This window comes from Podarcis tiliguerta, assembly GCF_965153285.1.
Source record: "Podarcis tiliguerta genome assembly, chromosome: 4".
In the NCBI taxonomy this organism is placed as follows: Eukaryota; Metazoa; Chordata; class Lepidosauria; order Squamata; family Lacertidae; genus Podarcis; species Podarcis tiliguerta.
This window is the reverse complement of record NC_139537.1, coordinates 26069851-26090012: the sequence shown is the minus strand read 5'-3', so window position 1 is coordinate 26090012 and position 20162 is coordinate 26069851. Positions and strand designations below refer to the sequence as shown.

General features: G+C 44.1%; 1 protein-coding gene across 8 annotated transcripts; it reads left to right on the top strand.

Annotated features, from left to right (window-relative positions):
* The first annotated feature begins 13 nt into the window (after positions 1-13).
* LOC310675993 (ras-related protein Rab-9B-like) lies at positions 14-18736 on the top strand. 8 transcript variants are annotated; one of them, XM_083437242.1, is made up of 5 exons: positions 6260-7196; positions 7692-7805; positions 12796-13910; positions 14172-15181; positions 16204-16858. In XM_083437242.1, exon 5 carries the CDS (start codon positions 16221-16223, stop codon positions 16824-16826), a length of 606 nt encoding a protein of 201 aa, XP_083293368.1. In that variant the 5' UTR covers positions 6260-7196; positions 7692-7805; positions 12796-13910; positions 14172-15181; positions 16204-16220; the 3' UTR covers positions 16827-16858. The 8 variants fall into 8 exon arrangements, with proteins under 8 accessions (XP_083293367.1, XP_083293366.1, XP_083293370.1 ...); XM_083437243.1 differs by lacking the exon at positions 12796-13910 and having other exon boundaries at positions 15109-15181; XM_083437239.1 differs by lacking the exon at positions 6260-7196 and having other exon boundaries at positions 7687-7805; positions 12796-13832; positions 15109-15181.
* The last annotated feature ends 1426 nt before the right edge of the window (positions 18737-20162 follow it).

Sequence of the window (20162 nt, the reverse complement as noted above, 5' to 3'; positions counted from 1 at the left end):
TTTCCCCATATACTCTGAAAAATAAGAAGTGAACAAGAAAAGTTAAATAAGCTTTTTTCCCCCAAGAGCAATTTTTAGAAAGCACATTAAAGAAAGATTTTTTTGTGTGGCATAGAAGTAGATGCATTTCCTTAAATCAAGAAAACCATATAAAGAAATGTGCGTGTGAGAGAGAGAGAGTGAGAGAGTGAGAGAGAACCCACACCAAAAACCTACAAGCGTGTAAAGCAACTAACTCGACTTGAAGTTCGTATTTGGAATATAAACAGATGAATTAATAGCCCCAACAGCTCTTGAAAATATTGTTGCTGTTCCACCTGCAAAGCAATTAAGCGACTTGTGGCACAATCTAGGAAAGATGACAAAAACTGCATCATGTCATCCTAGGTGCTCTACACTGGGTGTGCTATGAAAACTGAGGTTCACATTTCAGCCCAAGCAAATAGACAACACTGCCTGATATAGTGCCACCAAAGTTAGGCAGAAGGTCTTGCCTATGGTGTATGTGCCACGGATGATGCAGGTACAATGATGCCCAATCAAATAACTATAGATAGACTGGGAGCTCCTGCAGACATGACCATGTGTGCATCCCCTCCTTCTCTTCTCCCATTCTCTAGTTAGTGATCAGCCAGCATTAGGTGCAAGCCAGATCTCAGCTGTGCCCAATTTATGTCTGACCTCGGCCATTTTGGGGTGGGCAGAAAACTCATTTGATTATGCATTTCATTTCTCTCATGTTAAAATAAACATGCACCAGATCATGTGTATGTGCCAATAGCATTCCGACAGTCAACAGCATGGGCATATGCACACCACTACCATGTCAGCTCACATTAAACATATATGGGTTGCTGTGATGTGGATTTAAATATGACCATGAAGTACTTGAAATGCTTACACAGGTAATGAACTTTCCTGTTATCTGGGTCATACATAATCTGGGTCTTTAAGAAGCTAGTGTAAACAGAAACTCCCTAGGTACAATTCAGTTCAATAGTCTTTTTTGTTTCTCTTGTACTTTGCCATTTAATATTTTCATGGGAGGGCAGATACGCTATCATAGCATCAACAGCAGAGAAGAGAAATAATAATAAAAACACAGTAATTCTGAAAGGATCTGCATACAAGCAATGCACAAAAGCTAGTTAGTTCAGAGCTAGCTTGTGCTAAACTAAAACCCATTTCATTCTGAAATAGTACGTGAACATATTCTTCAGCTTTTAAAACCAATGTCAAAAACAGTCACAAAAGGTGAGCAAAATCCCTACCATGAAATTTGTCTTTCCTGTGACAGTTATGTTCTGAGTTGATGTTTTCAGAGAACCTTCATGACAATGCCAAAGTTTCTTACCTCGCCAGTTCAGATTTCATCAGTGAAGTTTTTTTTCTTTCCCATGTATCAATTTATGCTTTATTTACAGTGAACCCCACTTGCCATTCTGTTGCCCACTTACTCAGTTTGGAGCCTTCTGGAGCGGTTCACAGTCCATGGGTTTTACCACCACCCTGAATAATCTGGTGCCATCTACAAACTTGACCAGCTCATTGCTCTCCTAACAATTTAGGAACGTGTTAAATAGCATTGATCCCAATGAAGATTCTTGGGATACCTCACTTCTTACTTCCCTCTATTATCAGAACTACGGTACTTTCTTGTTCTTTAACCAGTTTCTAATCCGTAAGAGGACCTATCCACATATCCCTTGACTGCTAAGTTCTAAATAAATGCTTTTGGCTATAGACTTTGTTAAAAGCTTTTTAGAAGCCAACACTTACAATATCTATCCGTTTGGGATGTCAGTAAGCATGTAGATGAAGGCAAAGAACAGTAAAATGTTGGTGAAGCAGGACTTCAAAAGGATTGCTTATATCTTTAATAATGGTTTCCATCAATTCATCTGGACAGAAGCTAGGCTACCTGGTCTGCAATTTTCTGACTTCCCCTAGATCTCCTTTCAAATGCTTAGAAGACCCAATAGCAGCCCAAGACTGTAATTTTGGGTGCCTAGAGGAGATAACCCCCCTATTATCCTTTACCCCTCCTAAAAAGAGTACAAGCCTGCTAGCCACTGTTAGAACAGCTTTGCTTGGATTCATCTCCAGTCAGCCTGTCCACATAAGACCACTGACAGAAACCTAGTAAGCACCGAAACAGCAACACCTTCTCCTATCTTTATGTATACTCAAGCTACTTTTAAATATATCATTATTAAAATCAGTGTTCTAAAACAGGCATAGAACATAACTATAACCTCACACTAGCTTTCAAACCAATTGTGAATCACTATCCTAAAAATGGTGCAGCCAATGGTAATACTTTCACTGAACTATTGGTGTGAAATAGCTGAAGTAATAGACAACAGCACAAACTATTTTGTAACAGTCTAATAACAAATACATGCTTTTACTTCAGCACTACCTATGGAAATGACTGCTCAGACACTGTTTCAATTAACCAGTGCCCTACAACCTTGATTTCTGGCTGATCTCCAGATTTAGCAGCCATACTGATACTTTGGCCTTTAACTATCTGTGGCCTTTTAGAAGTGAGTGGGATTTGAAAAATGTATTCCTCTTTGCCCTTGGTTTTAATGTACCTATGGGCAGTTTATTGTATGTTTGGTTGTAAGTTGCTTTGGGTTGCCCTGGGCAATATAAAGTGACTAACACATTTAATACATAATAGTAATAAATATATTCTATCTCTGTAGCAAGAGTCCATGTTTATGTTCAGGATCAGTAACATTAAATGGCAATTAAGAAACTTTATTGCTTTTAATATTGTAATTCATTTATTTAACTGATATTGAATTCTTTCCTCCAAGACACTTAAAGCAGCACAAACTTAACTAGTAGACTAAACTAGGTGAGACACAAACAAATAATGCACACCCATGTCAATACCTGACAGAAATGTTGATTTGCAAAAAAGAAAACTTGCAGCACCTTAAAGACTAACAAACACACTACATAATAAACTTTAGTGGGCAAAGAGAGCCCATTTCTTTTGTGAAGATGCAGTTAATACCTTTGATCAGACAAGATTACCATATTAGTAATTCAAGTAGTTATGGACTCAACAGCTGATGGATTCATCCACATGGTTTCAATCACCATTTGCATGAGTGATTGTGAAATGATGTGTCATGCACTGGCAGCAATATAGGTATCCTGCCCATTGGAAAATGTATTCATTTGCATAATACACAAATATTAACACAGTTTTTGTTCTTTCACCTCACCTCTTCTAGCTTTAAGAAATCACCTGCAATTTTCTTTTTAGTTTATATAAAACCAGGAGGTTGCTGGAAATCTCATGGTCAAACGATACTAATCTTACAACCAGACCCCCACTCCAGAAACTCAGTGAGAATAGCTCAACAACTCAAAAAACTTCATCAAATTTGGCCCCTTTGAAAAAAGTTTGGGCACCCCGTTTATAAGCAATGTTGCTCTGCCTATTTTGCAGCAGAATACTGAAATGAGGTGAACTGCTCCTTATGCTTCCTTAACATTATGGAGAAATGGGAATCTGAGGTTTATAGATGTTTCTTTATAATGTAGGAATCTGAACACAGATATTCAGAGATTTTGGAGAAAGCCATTGAAATAGTTATAGGTACAAATGAACTACCATCAATAGCACAAAGATAGGTGCTCTTACTTCTTGTGTGTGGTCAACTGACTAAGATACAAAACATGTTAGGCAAAAGACTGCAGACAAATTGTGTAAGAAAGTGCACTGTGGATCACTGCAAATTAGTAAGAAAGTAATGAAAAAGTAGTAATGAGTATTGCAAACTGAGCAAGTAAACCAAACCTGTCAGCATTTCCATACATCTATATTTGTCATAAGCAAATCAAATCATGCCACTATTGCTGCTGGGCTTGGCCTGCTAAAGACACTTGAACTGTTCTGGCCACAAGGATTTTACATGCATTCAGTAAAGAAGGTGCCAAACAATGCAATCAACTATGGTTGAACAAACAAATCTATATTAAGACTGAAGTGGTCAATGCCAAATTGGAATTAAAAAACCACGACCTTGCAATTATGTTTCAGTAGAAGACCAATATTGCTTTGGCCTATGTTGATTAATATCAACAGAAATAAGGAGTAGAAATACCAATTAGTATAGTATTAATAATATTGAATATTGATACGAGCACTCTGCTCTGGCATGTTCATTGGCTTAAGAACGGAGCTACAATGTATGTACCTTAATACTATAATGATGTTGTTTTTAAACAGTCTGCATAGAATTCTAACCCACTAGGTACCATGGGTGGACTTGGTCCAGAAAGGCAGCTTTTAAACATTTAAAAAGGAAAAAGGCAACTTTGCATATATCCAAAACTGAAACTGGTTAAAGTTACAGGAATGCAGAATAAGAGATATGCTTTTCCTTACATAACAGAATTGTTCTAAAGTTTCAAATTTGGAGGATATATTTTAGTTAAGGTTAGTAAGACTGAGAAGGCTAGGTTTTTAACTATATATAATGTTGTTGTACAAAAGTACAAATTAATGCTTTGTATATACAACTGTTAACGTTGGAAACAACAGCAGAATATAAAATATAGCAATAATTTTAAAAGGCACCAGCAGCTATGAAATGCACTAAATGCTATAATATTTCTTTTAGAAGGTCTTTACAGTTCCAAATGAATGCTGGTAACTAACACTTGAAAAGTGCATGCTGTCCAGAAATACAGAGCAGCAGTCATAATATCTGTCGGTACAACAAATAACAGCCCAATCGCTATGAACTGGAACCAAATGGAAGTCAAACTCAGCACATTAAAAATAAAGGCTACTTACTAACTCTATGCACCATTCCAACTGCTGACACATGCTGGCTGTGGGATGGGACTCTGTGTGTACAAGCATGCATTAGACTGAGCGGGAATCCTGAGCCAATCAGGAACATGTTTCACCTGGCCAAATGTGGGACTGATGCACATGTAGTCAGCAGAAGGCAGGACTAGCTCGAGATTCCCTTGCACATGTTTTCAGCATAGAAGACAGTTTGTGTGAGTGCTCCCAGTACCACATGCCTGGATTCCTTGGTAAAGTGCCTTGCTTTCACCATCTGGTTCAGTATTCCCAGCCAGCAATTAAACAGAATGCCAGTATCACCTTTGTATGATGACTTGCATAGATAATATGGCAAAAGGCACCTGATTTTCATTCTTTAACAACCCTGGCTGCAAGTACAATTGGATGGTAAAGCACATTAATAAGATAGCTAATTTTTGTTATATGATACCATTATAACAGAGAATGTTTAGGCTGCTTTTCCACTGTAGTGCTTAACGAGTTTGGGGGAAAAACCTTAAATAACTAATGGAAGTTGTTACGTCTAGCTCCTGAGATGGCACACACATCCCTTAAAAAGTTTCATGAAAAGAATTATTTCACCACTTGTAGGGGGTGATGTGTGTGTTTGTGTTTAAACAACCTTACTAGCGTGCCAGGAGGAAAAGCAGGTCCTGGTAAAATTCTGCCTTCTGTGCATGTCTGAGGCTTCTGGAACCCAACAGGGCTAAATCCCAGCATATGGTTCCAAGATCCCTCTGAAGATCTGAAGCTGCCATCATCAACCTTAGACCCGGGGTCACCCGTCGTTCCGTGGGAACATACCCTCAAGGACCGGGATTTACTTCCACGTTCAAGTGCGTCTAAGCACCCAACATGGAGGGAGCTGCGCATACGGGAAAAAGCGAACCGCCGTCACGTGCGAAGCCACTCCCCACACAAAACAAGGCAGCTGGAGAAGGTTCCCCACGTGCGGACAAGCAAGCAAGCCAGACGCGAAAGGGACCCTCTCAGGCCCGCGCTCCCCGCCGCGCGGATGGCTCAGGGGGGACGAGCCGAGCGCACCGTCGTCACGTGAGAAGCCGCCTAGACACCCGTGTAAGCAAAAGGTAACGCAAGCGAACAGCAACGCCGGGATGATCGCAACCCGGGTTGCCACGAGGAGTAGGAGGTAGAGGAGCAGGGGCCGGCGGCTCCCCTTCCCCGCCCGAGCAGGGGAGCCCCGTGAAGCCGTTACTCACCGCAGGGCCCCCAGCGGGAAAGGAGGACGGGTCAGGCGCCAGGGGGAGAGCAGCGGCGGCCGGCTCCTCTGGCGACGCCGCTCGTGCGTTCTTCAGGCCGGCTGAGGCCTTGTAGTGCAGCTTCCGGCGCCGTCCTCTCGAAGCGGCTTCGCGTCGCTCCTCCTTTTCCCTCGCCGCACAACCGCACTGAGGCGGGGCCTGCCGGGCCCGTGTGGGGAAAATGGCAGCCGAGGGGGCGGTGTCGGGAGCGTCCTTCTCTTCCCTCTCGGCTCGCGCGTGGAAGAGGGCCTCTTTTGCTTAGAGAAGGGGCCTGTCAGGAGCCTCGTTGTGTCTCTGGTTGTGGGGAGGCGCTGAGGAGATGAAAGGAGGAAAGTCGACCTTTCCTTATTTCTCCTCATGGCGGGAACGGTTCCCGCCCTTGCCGTGGCAGCAGCTTGCCAGGGAGACATGCGGGGAAGACGCGGGACAAAGTTCCGCTTAACTGAGGCAGCCGCGCCCAGGATTTAGCCGTTTAAGAGGAAAGGCGAGCGAGGAGGCAGCACGGTGGAGAAAGGGGACGAAGGCGTGGAGAAAGGGGAGAGAGAAACATTTGCTTCCCTCGTGGCACCGCGGGCAGCCGGTGAAGCTGAGTGTTGGGAGATTCAGGACGGATAAAAGGAAGTCTTCATGCAAAAGCTCAGGGTTAAACTATGGAGCTCTCTCCCACAGGAGGCAGCGATGGCCAGCAACCTAGATGGCAAGATGAGACAGATTTATGGAGGAGAGCGAGCTATGGATGGCTATTAGCTATGCCTCCATGGCAGTTCTTCTGAATAACAGTTGCTGGAAATGGCAGGAGGGGAGAGGACTCCTATGCTTGAATCCTGCTTGCTGGTTTCCCACAGGCATCTGGTTGGGCCACAGTGAGAACAGTAGGCTAGACTAGATGGACCATCCGCCTGAACCAGCAGACTGTTCTTATGTTCTTAGCGGTCTCAATAGGGCTAGTATAGAGTGGAGGTGATTCAGCCCCCAAACCGTATGCTGTTTGCTGGTTATTATCTCTAACTTGTACTTTATAGAAGGATGGTCAATCTGGTCTGTAGCAGCAACCACAACAAGAACTCCTGTGGCACCTTGAAGATGGAGAATAAGTTAGTCCACAAAAACTTTCCCTGTAATAATAAATTTTGGCTGCATTCACATAGCAGTTTGTTCCATTTTCACTAGTTTTCTGTAGCTGTTAATTTCTACATTACTGTGTATCTGAGCTTTCACACCATGTGAAAGATGGTTCCTGGACTGTAGTGGAAAATTGTGCAGGTTTAGCACTTATTTCCATATTATTTGCAAATGGATTTTTTTTTCTGGAAGCAAATAATGTGGAAATGAGCACGAATCTTGTCCTATATTCCACTATAGTTCCAGAAGTGACTTTTATGTCATGTGAAAGCTCACATGTAATGTGGAACTTAAAAGGGAAAAGGCATGAAAATAGAATAAACTGCTATGTGAATGCAGCCTCAGTCTTTAAGGTGTTACAAGACCTCTTGTTTTTATATCATTTTTATGTGCACATTTATGTAATTCCATATAAAGGCTAGCTAACTTGAGACACATGGTTTAACTGTGAATTCCTTTGTTTCCAGATTAACCACAGACCTAAGCAGATGCAAACCACTTAAAGTCTCACCCAGAAAATAATTCTCATTAGAAGGTTGGAGGTTAAATCATTTATAAGAGTTCTTCCACAAAGAGAGATTGTAAGTTTTGTGGTGTAAAATGTGTCAAAGATTCTGGTATCCTGTTTTTAAAAATACTAGACAAATCTCTTTCCCAGTGATATGGGGCAGAACATTTTTCCATTTCATAAGCTCATTAGTAGTAATGAATGGGTGCAAATTAGCCAGGGGTTTTATTTTAAGGATGTACATAGCTGTAACATTTCAGGGATAAATGTTTGTCTTAATAGATATACCAATGGAGTTACACTTTGTTGTGACTTTGTTTCTATGTCATGGTCTGCAAATGTTATTGCCTTTCCTGATTCTCCACAAGACTGTCTTCATGTGGCCCATACCTAAAACCAGTCAAGCTGTTGATGAAGAATCTGTATATGTGCATGAATGCATTTACTGTATACGAAGATCTGACCCTTATACATGACCTCAACACTGTACCTTAAGGTGGCTCCTTTTTCTTGTGTGCATTCTAGTTTGAATACAACCAGCTTCCCCTGGTGTGGAGATGAAGTGAGGGGAAAGCAGTTCCTATTGTGCAGTTGTGGGCACTTAGTGCCTATCAGAGAAAAGGAGACCATTCTAGCATGATGTTTGCCCACTCAGGTGCATACATGATAATGTGTAAATGGATTCCTGTTATATGTTACTACTTGGCAGTAGTTGATTTTTAGATTCCAGATCCCCACTTTTCCATATCAACACTTCCAACTACTCTGAAATATCTGTATAGACAGATTTTTCTTGAGGAAAAGGATATGATGCATTTGAGGGACTCTTGAGGATACCTGCCAGAGATGATGGGTGTATGCACATCTTTGTAACAGAGAGTCAGTATGGTTGAGCGGTTAGAGTGGTGGACTAGGAGACCAGGGTTCAAATCCCCACTTGGCCATGAAACTCACCAGGTGACTTTGGGCCACTCAGTGACCCAGTCTCAGCCTAACGTACCTCACAGATTTGTTGTGGGGATTACATGGGGAGCAGGAGAACCATATCCACCACCTTAGGCTGCTTAGAGAAAAAGGTGGGAAATAAATAAATGCCAAGGGGTGGAGGGCATACCAGTGTAAAAAAATATACATTGCCCATTGCCTGGATTCTATACCACGATCTCTGCTAATCTGTCAGCAGGAAATCTAAATGAATCTAAACCAACCAGAACCATACCTCCTTTGCACAAGAGGGTGTTATAAGCAGACATGGGGTAACCCTGCAGTTTGCAGAAGGACAGAAAATATGTGGGGAGAATATTCCAGTAATAGCTTAGTGAAGGCTGAGCATGGCTAGTACCCATTAAATGCTGACTGATGGTTGTTGTTTTTTCGGGGGGGGGGGGATGGAGTGAAATGCCTGGATAAGAAGGATGAAGGAACCCAAGAATAGCCCTGCTGGGTGAGGCCAATGGCCTACCTGCTCCAGCATCCTTTTCTCATAGTGGCCAACCAGAAGCCTGCGAGCAGCACCAGAACACAACAGTGCAAGGAAGAAATGCACAATATGGAAGGAGTAGAAGGAACCCACACAATGTCTAGATAGGTCATTTCACATTTCACACTGAGAAGCTATTTATAAATATTGCCAGGGATGGAAGTGAGAGCTGCCCAAAACAATCCACTGAGAACTGTATGTGCTCAGTGGGCACAGACTGCTGACTGAACTTTTGGGGCTGAGGGAATGAAAAACCAGAGGGGGGGAAATGGAATGGAGTGACTGGAATCCTGAACAGAAGTATTACACTTCAACGCTATATTGTCTGCTTGTATATACTAATAGTTGTCAAAACCTAGACCCCAAATCCCAGGAATCAGCTCTTATTGGTACAAATGGTGTCTAAAGCAAACCCTGCCAGGTAGTACACTGCTACCACTCCTTAAGCCCAACCAACCTGGGCCAGGAGACTCCCATAGCTTACCAGACACCTCTAAGATTCCAGAGAAGCAAAAGTTAAAAACCAAATTCTCCTTCCTAAGTCTTAGGTTACCAACTTACTCAGTGTCATATAACCAAGAGGTTAGGGCCTGATACAGTACCAAGACTTTACCTAAACAGACAGGCACCAGTTTTGAATGAAGTGGGTTTATTTAAAAGGGATAGGGTAAAAATGAAGTAAAAATAGTAGTAGTACAAAGCTACAATGGATCCCCAGGACCTGTCAAAAGGCTCTGGTCTGTGTGCATTCTCACAGACTTCTCATAGCTGAAATCACTTCCCGGTTAGCCTGTTATGGCTTTGGCCTTGAAGCACAGTAGCACAAGCTAGCATAGGTGCTCCAACTTGAAACAATTCCAGTTAATGGGGGAAAATGCTTGCAGGGACCAGCTTTTACACAGGCTGAAGTAGGAAAGCCATTTTCTTGGCAATAAGTCATCTTGGTTCTGAGTGCTGGTCCTTACATAGCCAAAACAATAAAATCCAAGTACAATGTGGGGAAACCCTGAGGTTGCAGAAGCAGAAAACAAAAAAGATTAAAAGGGGGAGTAAATGGGACGCGGATGGCGCTGTGGGTTAAACCACAGAGCCTAGGACTTGCCGATCAGAAGGTCGGCGGTTCGAATCCCCGTGACGGGGTGAGCTCCCGTTGCTCGGTCCCTGCTCCTGCCAACCTAGCAGTTCGAAAGCACGTCAAAGTGCAAGTAGATAAATAGGTACCGCTCCAGGCGGGAAGGTAAATGGCATTTCCGTGCACTGCTCTGGTTCGCCAGAAGCAGCTTAGTCATGCTGGCCACATGACCCGGAAGCTGGACGCCAGCTCCCTCGACCAATAAAGCGAGATGAGCGCCACAACCCCAGAGTCGGTCACGACTGGACCTAATGGTAAGGGGTCCTTTTACCTTTAAATGGGTGCCCCCCTCTATAAAGAGTTCAATAAGAACTGAGTGTGCTCAGTGACAGCAGAACGCTGTCTGATGGGGGGTGGAGGACACACAGAAAACAGTGATGGAATGGACTGAAATATTGAACAAAAGCACTCAATAGTTCAACATTCTGTTGCAGACCCAATGTAGTTCACTAACATGTTTTGATGAACTGGAAGTACTCCAACCAGAAGATTTATTACTGTCTGCCTCAGTAGTCCTAGTATACAAACTGCCTCGATGGCTGTCTTGTGTGGTTAAAAAAACAACAGTTAAAAAGTGAAGTACATACATGTTTTATTAATAAACATAATTAATTGGAGACTCTTGTTTCCTTGTAAGCGTTTCTAGCATAGGAGTAGCAACAATCTTTTGATAGACAGTGATGGCTCTGTGATAAGTATTGAAAGGATGCTTTTTCCATCTTGATCACACAAAGGCCATATCAAAGAAAAAGCAGAGGAGGACAGGTAATAAAGAATGCCTGTATTTAAGAAAGTAATACTGTATTCTGAAGGTGATTGTTTCATGTGTATGATCTCAATGTGCGCAAACTATAACTAGTAAACAGTGTGATTCAAGAGACTACACATTGGAATAATAAAATTGAATCGAATTATCTACCACACAGGATTTTTTTGTAAGTGAAACTATTATTGACTAAATACAGTTTATCTGTTTTAAATATTTTTTCTTCTCTCAAAAACAAAGACCAGACAGCAAAGTTAACAACAACAACATATGCCACATCCGCATGAAAAAGCGAATGTAATTTAAAAATCCCTATAAATTTATTTACATTAAAAATAATACTCCTTCAGCTAAAATCTGTAATCCAGAGATTAAAATTGATACTGATTCTCCGGCCATCACTGTCACCACGGCCTGTCTTCTCCTCGTTGCTATAAAACAGAATTTCACAACAGGCTTGATCTTTATTGGCAAGAAGGTATTTAACATACGTTTCCTCTGAGCGGGTGTATTTATTCTGTTTCAGAACTTGAAATATAGGTTTGAATGTGCATAGCAAGTTTCATTTAAAAAAAACAACTACAATACATTTCTATCTTTCTCAACCTGACACACATGGTTCTCTCCTCAAAACAACCATGTAATGTAGGTTAGGCAGAGTGAAGGTGAATAGCACAAGTTGAGCTTCATATCTGAGTGATTTGAACCCAGGTCTCGCTGGCCCAAGTCTAACCACAACACTAAAGAAAGATGCTGCATTACAAACAAATATTGCTGAATAATTAAACCAAGGCTTGACATTGCTTACCCAACATACTATAAACATAGTATAATCAGCTTTAATATTGATTAGCACAGCAAAAGGATTCTTGGAATTTTTAGTTTCTTCTGCTTATCTATATACCGTATGTGAGAAACAATTTTGCCAATAATCGCTCATTATGCCATTTGGAGTTGTGCATGTCATAGTGAAGAGTTGCAAAATTCAAGGCATTTGTACATAACAGTTTTTACCAGGAAAGAAACAGCAAAACAACCTTTGGTCAAGTTCAGGTACATATTATTATTTCCAGTGTCAAACTTTCATTAATCTGGGGGCTATAAATTTGGCAGTGAGCAAATTAAGCATTTGCTCCCTCCTAAATGGTCCAACCAGGCTGTATGCTCATTGGCTTTCAGGTTTCATGGAATTTTTAAAGTGTCAGTTGGGGATGTGGAAATGGTAAGAGGAAACTGGTTTGCTTGAGTTCCTAACATGTCCCTAAGCAGCTGAGTGACAGGCTTGCTGAATGGAGGCTTTGACAATTCTTAGATTAATCCCTACTGCCAAGCCAGTCTTTACTTCTTTTGTGGTTTGGGGTATTTTTCAAAGAGACAGACAGATGCCAACAACAACTAGTGAACCTGAAGGGCACTTGACTTCTTAGTATGTACCAACAGTTTCCAGACTGGTTTATGATATTGCTACATTGCTGTGCATTTTATCAATGACCAGTAATTGAATTTATAACAAGGCATTGGTGAAAGTGCAGAACTTGACAAATGTTTCAGGTTTGTATTTTCAGCGGCTTGCTATTTTCTGGTAGGTAACTCGTGGAAGTAATGATGAGAAACTGTTGTCATCTCTTGAGAACCTTCCCAGTAATGTTCTACTGCATTCAGCGGTTCACCTCTCTCTTTCTTAGTTGCCTGTATCAGGGACAGGATCTGGAAAACCTGGTGTCAATCCAGACAATACTGGAATAGAAGTTTGTGGCAATACCCATTTATTGAGTTCACCAATAACATAGCATTCAGGCTCCTTAGTTATGTAGGTTTGCAGTTTGGGGTGCTTCTGCATCCATTATTGTACACAGACTTTCTGGAAGTGGTGTAGGTTACGAGCTGATAAGACTGAATCTATAGTAAGGATCAAAGGCAGAACAATAATTATTCATGCCTCTTTAACCTCTCTAGACTTCATGATTGATTACTTACCCCTGAAGGCTGTACAAAGGTTGCAGTCACACATCCCCCCCCCAGTAATTGCTTGAGAATAGTTCTACAGACAAAGTATCTTTCTCTAGTCCACATTAAAGTCCCTGCAGAGTAACTTCCAGAAGGAAAGAATCCAAAAGCTGCAGGTAGTATGGTCATACTTTGACCAGCCATACCTTGGTTAGGGCAAGTCAAAATGTCACAAAGCCATATTTCAAGTTCTTCATAACTTTTCATCAGGTTAGCTGTTGAGCAAACTGGATAGGGGAGGGGTGTTTGAAGACGCTGGACATGTATAACAAGCTTAAGGCACAAACTTTTCCTGCGCTTCAACTTTGTGATATTTTGTGTTGTTCTAATAAAGTATTACAGTGCTGTAACATTTGGGTGGTTTTGTACAGTTTTTGTTTGCTTCACGGGATTTTGAAACTATGAAAATGATCTGACAAAGGGAATTAACATTTTTGAGCAGCGGGGTGAGGAGGGGATGATAGACCGTTGAACCTTCTGTGGGGTCTATACAGTGGAGTGCACCTCCAGGGGTAAAGTCAAACTACTGTGCTAGCAGCGTGGGCAGTGTGTGTTGCATTTATATCCCACCTTTTTCTCCAAGGAGTCCACGGTTCACCCCCCCCCCTCAGCTAATCCCTACAACAACCCTGTGAGGTAGGTGAAGAGGTTTGACTCAAAGGTCACCCAGTGAGCTTCAAGACTTGAGTGGGGATTTGAACCCAGAGCTCCCCAGGTCCCAGTCTGATACTCTAACCACTACACCACACTGGCTTCCTAGAGTTCTTTTGCTTGGGCAGCTTTATAAATTACCGTATTTTTTGCTCTATAAGACTCACTTTTTCCCTCCTAAAAAGTAAGGGGAAATGTGTGTGCATCTTATGGAGTGAATGCAGGCTGCACAGCTATCCCAGAAGCCAGAACAGCAAGAGGGATTGCTGCTTTCACTGCACAGCCATCCCTCTTGCTGTTCTGGCTTCTGGGATTCAGAATATTTTTTTTCTTGTTTTCCTCCTCCAAAAACTAGGTGCGTCTTGTGGTCTGGTGCGTCTTATAGAGCGACAAATACGGTAAGTTGGTAAATAAATATGGGGAAAGCAGAATGTCCTTAGAGACGGATCTGAAATATTTTCCTAGGAGCTTGAATTTGTTTTATTCTGGATGGTTAGATTGGATGTTTTAATATGTTGTCGACCACTTTGAGATGTTTTCTTTAAAATGTAAAGTGGTATAGAAATGAAATGAATAATAATAATAGTAAATTGTATGGTAAAAAAATTGGCACCTAGACATTCTGTTAGGCGACCGTAACCTAACGGTCTAGTCCAGGGGTCAGCAAGGTTTATCTTGCCTGGGCCAGATTGGCCCCACAGAGATCCTTCCTTGGGCCGGATCGCATGCATGCACGCACACAATTTTCGGTGTCTGTGCATGCACAGATGCGATTTTTGGTGCCGTGGAAGCAAGTCCCTGTGCTGCACTGCGCCGCTTCAGCGCCGCACGCGAGCGGGCAACTCTGTTCAGGGGCGGCTCGTGGGCTGGTCAAACGACCTCCGCAGGCCGCTTCCGGCCCATGGGCTTTGGTTGCTGACCCCTGGTCTAGCCCAACCCCCTGCAATGATTCCTGCATTCCAGGGGTTTGGACTAGACGACCCTTCAACTCTGTGATTCTGTGAAACTTGGTTTAAGATGCCATTTGGCAGTTAGCTTATATATCTGAGTTTCTAACACTGCCTGGAATCGGAGAAAAAGACGGGATATAAATAAATATAATAATAATTACGCTGGAAGCTGTCATCCCCCAAGGCAACTATTGTCTGCACTGACTGGCAGCCGTCTAGGGTTTCAGGCAGGGAATCTTTTCTAGCCATATCTGGAGGTGAGGTGACTGAGCCAGAGGCGATGTGGAGACAATGTGGGGAGCGATAGGAACACTGTGTGTGTGTGTGTGTGTGTGTGTGTGTGTGTGTGTGTGATGTGCAACAAGCTGAGTGACCTGCCTTGCCTTTCAGGGATGCTGGTGATTCGTGTGTGTGGCATCGGCCAGGCTCCCCCAGAGGCAGGACTCCTCTCTCCACAGAACAGGTGGGCAGTTAACTAGCTCTCTGCCCTTGCTGCTGTGTTCCCAGTAGAGCATGAGACTCTTAATCTTAGGGCTGTGGGTTCGAGCCCCACCTTGGGCAAAAGAGTCCTGGAGTGCAAGGGGTTGGGCTAGGTGACCCTTGTGGCCCCTTTCAGCTCTACCGTTCTATGATTCTATGACATGGGGGCAACTGGCTTACTTGGGCAGTACCAATGTCCACCTAGCATAGCTGCCCTTTCCCAGTTTCCAAAGCCGTAACAGCAAACCACAAGCCTACACTGAAGGAGTGTGGTTCAGAGAAACCCACGCTGTTTGCCACGCTTTAGCTACCCTGAGGATAGGAGCCAATTCCTAGGGGCCCAGGTCATAGAAACATAAGAGTTGGAAGGGACACTAAGGGTCCTCTAGTCTAACCCCCTGTAATGCAGGAATCTCAACTAAAGCATCCATGATGGATAGCCATCCATCCAGATGTAAAACAGATCAACGTTTGACTTTTAGAAGACATCTGAAGGCAGGTATAGGGAAGTTTTTAATGTTTGATGTCATATGGCCGCCAGGAGCATATAACACTGGTCCTAAAGGATATTCACTGGCTCCCAGTTCATTTCTGAGCACAGTTCAAAGCACTGGTGATTACCTTTCAAGCCCTAAACGGCCTTGGCCCACTATACTTGAAAGAGCATTTCCACTCCCATTGTTCAGCCCAGACACCGAGGTCCTCCTCTGAGGGTTTTCTGGCAGTTCCCTCACTGCGAGAAGCAAAGTTACAGGGAACAAGGCAGAAGGCCTTCTGGATAGTGGTGCTCTCCCTGTCAAGGAGATAAAGAACTATGTAACTTTCAGAAGACACCTGAAGGCAGTCCTATATAGGGAAGTTTTTAATGTTTGATATTTTACTATGTTTTATATATGCTGTAAGCCAACCAGAGTGGCTGGGGCAACCCAGTCAGATGGGCGGGGTACAAATAATAAAATTATTACTATCCCAGCACCACTAACGGAGTCTGCCTTTTTCCTCTAGACGTTGCCGCTGCCGTCATGAGTGGGAAGTCGCTGCTGCTGAAGGTCATCCTCCTGGGCGATGGGGGTGTTGGGAAGAGCTCTCTCATGAACCGCTACGTCACCAACAAGTTTGACTCGCAGGCTTTCCACACCATCGGCGTGGAGTTCCTCAACCGGGACCTGGAGGTGGACGGGCGCTTGGTGACCCTCCAGATTTGGGACACGGCCGGGCAGGAGCGCTTCAAGAGCCTGCGGACCCCCTTCTACCGGGGGGCCGACTGCTGCCTGCTGACCTTCAGCGTGGACGACCAGCGGAGCTTCGACAACCTGGGCCACTGGCAGAAGGAGTTCCTCTGCTACGCCAACGTGAAGGACCCTGAGCGCTTCCCCTTTGTGGTGCTGGGCAACAAGGTGGACAAGCTGGAGAGGCAGGTGATGCCCGAAGAGGCCCGGGCCTGGTGCACGGAGCACGGCAACTACCCCTACCTGGAGACAAGCGCCAAGGACGACACCAATGTGGCTGTGGCCTTTGAGGAAGGTGTGCGGCGGGTGTTGGCCGTGGAGGAACAGCTGGAGCGCTGTGTGCTGGGCAGTTCCATCAACTTGCATGCCAGCAGCAAGGCAGGCTCTTCCTGTTGCTGAACAGCCAAGGGGGTGGGTGGGAAGGGCACGTCCTAGAACGGTAAAGGCCTGTGGGGGATTGGGTGGGGGGCCCTCAGGCTGTAGTCAGAGTAGGGGCAGGGGGCTTAGGTAAGTGTTCAAAATCCCCATGCACCAGGCATATTTTGCGACTGGTGCCGATCCAGTGGCGACCTTCTGGAGATCTCCGGATGCCAGGTTGGCAATGAACATCTCCATCTGGGTGGTCCCTTCAGCTTGCTTAAGCGGGTCAGCAGAAGAGTTTATTTATTGCATTTATATCCCATCTTTTTCTCCACGGTTCTCCACGGTTCAGTTAATCCCTACAAAACCCCCATGAGGTAAATGAAGAGGCTGTGACTGACTCCAAGGTCACCTGGTGAGCTTCAAGACTGGTGATTTGAACCCAGACCCCCCCCCCCCGGTCCTAGTCCGACACTCTAAACCACTGCACCACACTGGCTTCCTAGAGTACTTCTGCTCTGGAGCAGCTTTATAAATTAAGTCAGTAAATAAATATAGGGAAAGCAGAATGTCCCTTAGAGAAGGATCTGAGATATTTTCCTGGGAGCTTGAATTTGTTTTATTCTGGATAGTTTTATTGGATGTTTTGATGCGTTGTTGAACACCTTGAGATGTTTTCTTTAAAATGTAAAGTGGTACAGAAATAATAATAATAGTAATAATAATTTCATTTGTTAAAAGAAATGGTGCCTAGACATTCTGTTAGGCAACCGTAACCTAGACTTAAGGTGCCGTTTAGCTTATCTATCTGAGTTTCTAACACTGTTTGAGACCCATTGGCTACCTTTACCTGGTTTAGCTGGCCAGTTGAAGCTGTTCCTGGGATGTGGCCGCTGTCACATGCTGACAGCTTCTAGGAGCCACAGGTGAGAGCTGAGTGCAGAGTGAGGACCCAAGGTAAACCTATACATAGTGCCCCACCTATAATTACCCTGTTTGTCATTTAGGAAGGCAGTGGAGGCAAGGACAACAAGAAGGGCTACTCTGCTCAGACTGTCTCCTCTGCCACCCTCCCCCCATGCGGGCAGACACTACATGCTGTATGTGAGGGAGAGGGAGGGAGGGAGATAGGGAGATAGGTAGGGACAATTGGATTGCCCCCTCTCTTCCCTGCTCCAGTTGGATCACCCCCTCTCCTCCACAGGGCCAATAGACACCATATTCCCTGTGGGAGTGACAGGGAGAGTGGGGGAAGCAGGGATAAAATTGGGGCCTGCTCCAGTTGAACTGCCCCCTCTCTCCCATAGGGCGAAGGGACACCTGTGAGAGAGTGGTGAGGCAGACAAAACAGCATTGGGGCCTGCTCCATTTGGACTGTCCCCACCACCTCCCACCAGTACTAAGAGATGCAATTGCAGTCAGCCTGTGGCATTTCTGTTCAGGACCCAAATTTATAAAAGATAAAAACAGTAGTCCATTCCAATAGCCATCGTTGGTGATAATGCCAGCTTTCTAGCTACATAATCCTAATTTGATATACTAATTTAATGCCCATAGTAGCGTGCTGCTTAATTCAGACTTAATCAGAACTGTGGGTTTTATTCATCCACCGTTCTGATTAAGTCCAAATTTAATAGATGGGAATAAAATTTGCTAATTAATTCTAGTTTTCCCAGTTGAGACTCCTACTGCCTTTTTATGGCTGAAGTAAGGTGACTTAGAGTCAGAAACTGTCCTGGAAAGCTGAACATTCTCCCACTGGCTTCTGAATGCTGCTCTTGTTGGTTCTTATCAATGCAAGCTTATGACACAATGCACACATAGGTTAGTTTTTAAGGTGCTATAACATACCAACGTGGCTGCCTTTCTAGAATATGTCGTTTCTGAGGATTGTGATAGACAGAAATATTTTATTTTATTTATTTTTTAATATATTTTTAATAGATAGATATGTATGTGTATTTGTCCTTTGTGCACCTAACTCAACACAAGACTTTGCTGGGCAAGAAAGCATGTGGTCTCACATGTGGGAGGAATTAGGAGAGTCAAGTGTTTCTCTAATGTGCACAGTGCTCAAAATGGGGAGTGTCATTCGTCCTGCAGTGAATATGTCAGAAAGGCAGGTTACCTAGGGGAAACTGGGCAAAGCAGAACTCAGACAATTGAAATGAGACCAACTCTGCTCTGCAAAGATGTCTGCAAACATGACATGAAGGCTGGCAACATCAATCCTGCCATGTGGGAATCTCTTCCAGACCACAGTGCCTGGAGACAGGCAAACAGGTTGTGTATCTGCAGCAGTGACCAGAGGAGGAGTGACAGCTGGGATGAGCACAAAGAGAAGAAACACCATGATGCATTTGCAGCAGCACAACCTAATGCCTTCACCTTCCTCAACTGCAACAAATCATCTCTCCCATATCAGCCTCTACAGCCACAGCAGGTGCTATAACTCTCCAATGGTTTGACTTCATCCCCAAAGCTGTACTCGGTTGTCTCCCGAGAAGAAGAAGAAGAGTTTGGATTTGATATCCCGCCTTTCACTCCCTTTAAGGAGTCTCAAAGCGTCTAACAATCTCCTTTCCCTTCCTCCCCCACAACAAACACTCTGTGAGGTGAGTGGGGCTGAGAGACTTCAAAGAAGTATGACTGGCCCAAGGTCACCCAGCAGCTGCATGTGGAGGAGCGGAAATGCGAACCCGGTTCCCCAGATTACGAGACTACCGCTCTTAACCACTACACCAGACTGACAGAAGGTTGTCAGCCTCCATTGCCTCATGAGGCAGACAGAGGTTTAGGTCACCAATAGCAAGTCAGGATGGGTGAGAAGTTCAGAACCATTCCATTTGTCCTATGGTGTCCCCTCCACACACAGCCTCTCCTGCTGCAATTAGCCTTGGGGGGGGGGGGAAGCATTCTATTTTAGATATTTCCTGAACGGGGTGCTGTTTCAAGGGGGACCTTTTTTTGCGATCATGTCTAGAGAATGAAGGCTTAACTCCACTAGCCATTTGGAGCTGGGGCTGATGTGCAACAACATCTGGAGGGAACCACATTGACTCCGTGTAATGGATTATCTGCAGCGCTGCCTTTGCATGATCTTTTTCAAACTTTACTTGGTTCAAAACACAGCAGTCCAGCTGCTACCTGTGACTTGACTTGATGACAGCTCCCCCGCCCCCACTCTGTAAGGCTAAAATATATGAAAAGCAGTTTGACACACACACACACACACACACACACACACGGAGAGAGAGAGAGATATGCATGCCAGCCTAGTGACAGATGTTTAGGTGCTGTCATAGGCAATGGTATACCTAGGGGTTGGCCGGGTTGGCGTCCACTAGGGGCAGGCAGTCTGGTGTGGGTGGGTGT